Source organism: Engystomops pustulosus, unplaced genomic scaffold (assembly GCF_040894005.1).
Source record: "Engystomops pustulosus unplaced genomic scaffold, aEngPut4.maternal MAT_SCAFFOLD_229, whole genome shotgun sequence".
Taxonomy (NCBI): Eukaryota; Metazoa; Chordata; class Amphibia; order Anura; family Leptodactylidae; genus Engystomops; species Engystomops pustulosus.
This window is the reverse complement of record NW_027285108.1, coordinates 162,095-168,402: the sequence shown is the minus strand read 5'-3', so window position 1 is coordinate 168,402 and position 6,308 is coordinate 162,095. Positions and strand designations below refer to the sequence as shown.

The following is a 6,308-nucleotide window of genomic DNA, read 5'->3' as shown; positions in this document are numbered from 1 at the left end:
CCAACATGAGACGCGGGGTACAGGCCCCCCCCACCACCACCACCACCAACATGAGACACGGGGTACAGGCCCCCCCCTCCCCAACATGAGACACGGGGTACAGGCCCCCCCTCCCCAACATGAGACACGGGGTACAGGCCCCCCCTCCCCAACATGAGACACGGGGTACAGGGCCGCCCCCCCCCCCCCAACATGAGACACGGGGTACAGGGCCCCCCCCCTCCCCCAACATGAGACACGGGGTACAGGGCCCCCCCCCCTCCCCCAACATGAGACACGGGGTACAGGGCCCCCCCCCCCTCCCCCAACAGGAGACACGGGGTACAGGGCCCCCCCCCCTCCCCCAACAGGAGACACGGGGTACAGGGCCCCCCCCCCTCCCCCAACAGGAGACACGGGGTACAGGGCCCCCCCCCCCCCCCCTCCCCCAACAGGAGACACGAGGTACAGGGCCCCCCCCCCCTCCCCCAACAGGAGACACGGGGTACACATTACTCAGGATCTGTAGAAAGCTGGGTGAACGGGACCTCTGTCTCCCCCTCTTCAGGCCTATAAGGTTCCGGGTTTCCGGGGTCACATCGGGTTCATCACCTCCATGTCCGATCACTTCTGCGGATCGTGTAATCGCCTCCGGATCACGGCAGATGGAAACCTCAAGGTGCGTGTCCCCCCCCTCCCCCCCCCCAGTGCCGACCCATAACTGCTGCTGCAGCTTGTGCTGTGACTGGAGGACTGTTACATCTTGTGGAGGTGTAACGTGTGGACGCAGCTCTGGATGTGACTGAAGCAGTAATTTCTCTGACAGGTTTGTCTCTTCGGGAACGCGGAGGTGTCTCTCAGGGACTGTCTGCGCTCCGGGGCCAGCGAGGAGGAGCTGGTGCACATTATCGGGGCGGCCGTGGGGCGGAAGAAGAGGCAGCACGCTGGTGAGGGCTCCACATCCTATACACAGCACAGCTGAGGGTCTGCTACACTGTGTCACATCCTCTCTCTGCCCACAGGAATGTTCAGCATCTCCCAGATGAAGAACCGCCCCATGATCCTGATTGGTGGGTGACAGAGCCTGTACGTATGGGGGTCACTCTGGGGGAGGGTCGGGAGATGTACTGCCCCCTATGTACAGGAATATAACTACTATAATACTGCCCCCTATGTACAAGACTATAACTACTATAATACTGCCCCCTATGTACAGGAATATAACTACTATAATACTGCCCCCTATGTACAGGGATATAACTACTATAATACTGCCCCCTATGTACAGGAATATAACTACTATAATACTACCCCCTATGTACAAGAATATAACTACTATAATACTGCCCCCTATGTACAAGAATATAACTACTATAATACTGCCCCCTATGTACAGGAATATAACTACTATAATACTGCCCCCTATGTACAAGGATATAACTACTATAATACTGCCCCCTATGTACAGGAATATAACTACTATAATACTGCTCCCTATGTACAGGAATATAACTACTATAATACTGCCCCCTATGTACAAGAATATAACTACTATAATACTGCCCCCTATGTACAGGAATATAACTACTATAATACTGCCCCCTATGCACAGGAATATAACTACTATAATACTGCTCCCTATGTACAGGGATATAACTACTATAATACTGCCCCCTATGTACAGGAATATAACTACTATAATACTACCCCCTATGTACAAGAATATAACTACTATAATACTGCCCCCTATGTACAGGAATATAACTACTATAATACTGCCCCCTATGTACAGGAATATAACTACTATAATACTGCCCCCTATGTACAGGAATATAACTACTATAATACTGCCCCTATGTACAGGAATATAACTACTATAATACTGTCTCCTATGTACAGGGATATAACTACTATAATACTGCCCCCTATGTACAGGAATATAACTACTATAATACTGCCCCCTATGTACAGGAATATAACTACTATAATACTGCCCCCTATGTACAGGAATATAACTACTATAATACTGCCCTCTATGTACAAGAATATAACTACTATAATACTGCCCCCTATGTACAGGAATATAACTACTATAATACTGCCCCCTATGTACAGGAATATAACTACTATAATACTGCCCCCTATGTACAGGAATATAACTACTATAATACTGCCCCCTATGTACAGGAATATAACTACTATAATACTGCCCTCTATGTACAAGAATATAACTACTATAATACTGCCCCCTATGTACAGGAATATAACTACTATAATACTGCCCCCTATGTACAGGGATATAACTACTATAATACTGCCCCCTATGTACAGGAATATAACTACTATAATACTGCCCCCTATGTACAGGAATATAACTACTATAATACTGCCCCCTATGTACAGGAATATAACTACTATAATACTGCCCCCTATGTACAGGAATATAACTACTATAATACTGCCCCCTATGTACAGGAATATAACTACTATAATACTGCCCCCTATGTACAGGAATATAACTACTATAATACTGCCCCCTATGTACAGGAATATAACTACTATAATACTGCCCCCTATGTACAAGAATATAACTACTATAATACTGCCCCCTATGTACAGGAATATAACTACTATAATACTGCCCCCTATGTACAGGAATATAACTACTATAATACTGCCCCCTATGTACAGGAATATAACTACTATAATACTGCCCCCTATGTACAGGAATATAACTACTATAATACTGCCCCCTATGTACAGGAATATAACTACTATAATACTACCCCCTATGTACAAGAATATAACTACTATAATACTGCCCCCTATGTACAAGAATATAACTACTATAATACTGCTCCCTATGTACAGGAATATAACTACTATAATACTGCCCCCTATGTACAGGAATATAACTACTATAATACTGCCCCCTATGTACAGGAATATAACTACTATAATACTGCCCCCTATGTACAAGAATATAACTACTATAATACTGCCCCCTATGTACAGGAATATAACTACTATAATACTGCCCCCTATGTACAGGAATATAACTACTATAATACTGCCCCCTATGTACAAGAATATAACTACTATAATACTGCCCCCTATGTACAGGAATATAACTACTATAATACTGCCCCCTATGTACAGGAATATAACTACTATAATACTGCTCCCTATGTACAGGAATATAACTACTATAATACTGCCCCCTATGTACAGGAATATAACTACTATAATACTGCCCCCTATGTACAGGAATATAACTACTATAATACTGCCCCCTATGTACAGGAATATAACTACTATAATACTGCCCCCTATGTACAGGAATATAACTACTATAATACTGCCCCCTATGTACAGGAATATAACTACTATAATACTGCCCCCTATGTACAGGAATATAACTACTATAATACTGCCCCCTATGTACAGGAATATAACTACTATAATACTGCCCCCTATGTACAGGAATATAACTACTATAATACTGCCCCCTATGTACAGGAATATAACTACTATAATACTGCCCCCTATGTACAGGAATATAACTACTATAATACTGCCCCCTATGTACAGGAATATAACTACTATAATACTGCCCCCTATGTACAGGAATATAACTACTATAATACTGCCCCCTATGTACAGGAATATAACTACTATAATACTGCCCCCTATGTACAGGAATATAACTACTATAATACTGCCCCCTATGTACAGGAATATAACTACTATAATACTGCCCCCTATGTACAGGAATATAACTACTATAATACTGCCCCCTATGTACAGGAATATAACTACTATAATACTGCCCCCTATGTACAGGAATATAACTACTATAATACTGCCCCCTATGTACAGGAATATAACTACTATAATACTGCCCCCTATGTACAGGAATATAACTACTATAATACTGCCCCCTATGTACAGGAATATAACTACTATAATACTGCCCCCTATGTACAGGAATATAACTACTATAATACTGCCCCCTATGTACAGGAATATAACTACTATAATACTGCCCCCTATGTACAGGGATATAACTACTATAATACTGTCCCCTATGTACAGGGATATAACTACTATAATACTGTCCCCTATGTACAGGAATATAACTACTATAATACTGCCCCCTATGTACAGGAATATAACTACTATAATACTGCCCCCTATGTACAGGAATATAACTACTATAATACTGCCTCCTATGTACAGGAATATAACTACTATAATACGTCCCCTGTGTACAGGAATATAACTACTATAATACTGCTCCATATGTACAAGAATATAACTACTATAATACTGTCCCCTGTGTACAGGAATATAACTACTATAATACTGCCCCCTATGTACAGGAATATAACTACTATAATACTGCCCCCTATGTACAGGAATATAACTACTATAATACTGTCCCCTGTGTACAGGAATATAACTACTATAATACTGCCCCTATGTATAATACTGCCCCCTGCAGGGTAGGTGCTGTAGTGACTCTCCTCTCTCCTGCAGGTCCTCCTTGGTGTCGGGGTTCCTCTCATACTCTGGATCAGGCTGGGGGTGCTGCAGGTGTTTGGGGTGTGGGGCGCTCCCCCCTGTATAGTGTTGGGACTTCCTCGGTGCCTCCTGTACGTGGTCTGTGTAGTGGCCGCGTGGTTCCTCGGTGCCTTACTCCTCCTCAGTCTTCCGCTGATACGCACAATACTTCCTCGGGCTCCTCCGAGCACCTGACGCACGTGGACCGGTCTGGGAGGGTCCATATGGTGGATGTGGGGGGTAAGGGGAGCTCCTCCCGCTCGGCGGTGGCTGAGGCCATCCTCCTCCTGGGCCCCGCAGTCTTCAGCCTCGTCCAGTCCAATCAGATGAAGAAGGGCGACGTCCTGAGCGTGGCGCAGATCGCGGGCATCCAGGGCGCCAAGCTGACCAGCCAGCTCATCCCGCTGTGCCACAACATCGCCCTCAACCAGGTGACCGTGTCCGTGGCGCTGGACCCCGCCCGCTACGCTGCCGTCATCACCGCCGAGTGCCGGGCACAGGGTAACACCGGGGTGGAGATGGAGGCGCTGACCGCAGCCAGCGTGGCCGCACTCACCATCTACGACATGTGCAAGGCCGTCACCCACAACATGGTCATCCAGGAGGTCAGGCTGCTGAGCAAACACGGGGGGCAACGGGGCGACTACCAGCGGGGGGACAGCGCCTCAGGGGCTCCCGTATAGCAAGAACAAGGTGCAACGCCGGGGGGCGACTACCAGCGAGGGGACAGCGCCTCAGGGGCTCCCGCATAGCAAGGAGCAACACCGGGGGCGACTACCAGCGAGGGGGCAGCGCCTCAGGGGCTCCTGCATAGCAAGAACAAGGAGCAACGCCGGGGGCGACTACCAGCGAGGGGACAGCACCTCAGGGGCTCCTGCATAGCAAGAACAAGGAGCAACGCCGGGGGCGACTACCAGCGAGGGGGCAGCACCTCAGGGGCTCCTGCATAGCAAGAACAAGGAGCAACGCCGGGGGCGACTACCAGCGAGGGGACGGCGCCTCAGGGGCTCCCGCATAGCAAGAACAAGGAGCAACGCCGGGGGCGACTACCAGCGAGGGGGCAGCGCCTCAGGGGCTCCCGTATAGCAAGGAGCAACGGGGCGACTACCAGCGAGGGGACAGCGCCTCAGGGGCTCCCGTATAGCAAGAACAAGGAGCAACGAGTCTAATACATGAGGGCTCCTTACAGTCCTCACCTCTAAGACACAGACCCTAGACCCCCCAGATCCTCAGCTGTGGCACAGGATCCTGGACTCCCGGAGACCCCCCAGATCCTCGCAACGCAGGGGCTCCTCAGCTGTGGCACAGGGTCCTGGACCCCCGGTGGCCACGTCCTTCCAGGTGCTCGGAGCTCGGTCTTTGCTGCTGCTGACAGTATATTTTGTAGCGATACTGTTGCGTTTTCTACTCTCATCCGATACATTGTAATCTCTACATCTAATAAATCATCCGGTAATCCAGTGCTCAGTGTATGCAAATTATTTCCTCAAGGGGGGAGAAAGACTGCACCTCCATGTCCTAATATACAGTAGGGAACCCCCCCCCCCTCAATCATATCACAATGCACTACACTCCCCCCAGTGGTGGTGTGTAATGTGTATGTGGTGCGCTCGCCCCCAGTGGCGGTGTGTAATGTGTATGTAGTGATCTCCTCCTAGTGGTGGTGTATAATCTGTATGTAGTGAGCTCCCCCTAGTGGTGGTGTATAATGTGTATGTAGTGAGCTCCCCCTAGTGGTGGTGTATAATCTGTATGTAGTGAGCTCC

General features: G+C 48.0%; 1 protein-coding gene across 1 annotated transcript; it reads left to right on the top strand.

Annotated features, from left to right (window-relative positions):
• Positions 1–547: 547 nt before the first annotated feature.
• On the top strand, positions 548–6,003 carry MOCS1 (molybdenum cofactor synthesis 1; the record flags this gene model as incomplete). The annotated part of the gene is made up of 4 exons (XM_072132103.1): positions 548–658; positions 806–926; positions 1,002–1,049; positions 4,519–6,003. Coding segments are annotated over 4 exons (987 nt in total), but the record flags the coding sequence as incomplete, so codon positions are not given.
• Positions 6,004–6,308: the final 305 nt, after the last annotated feature.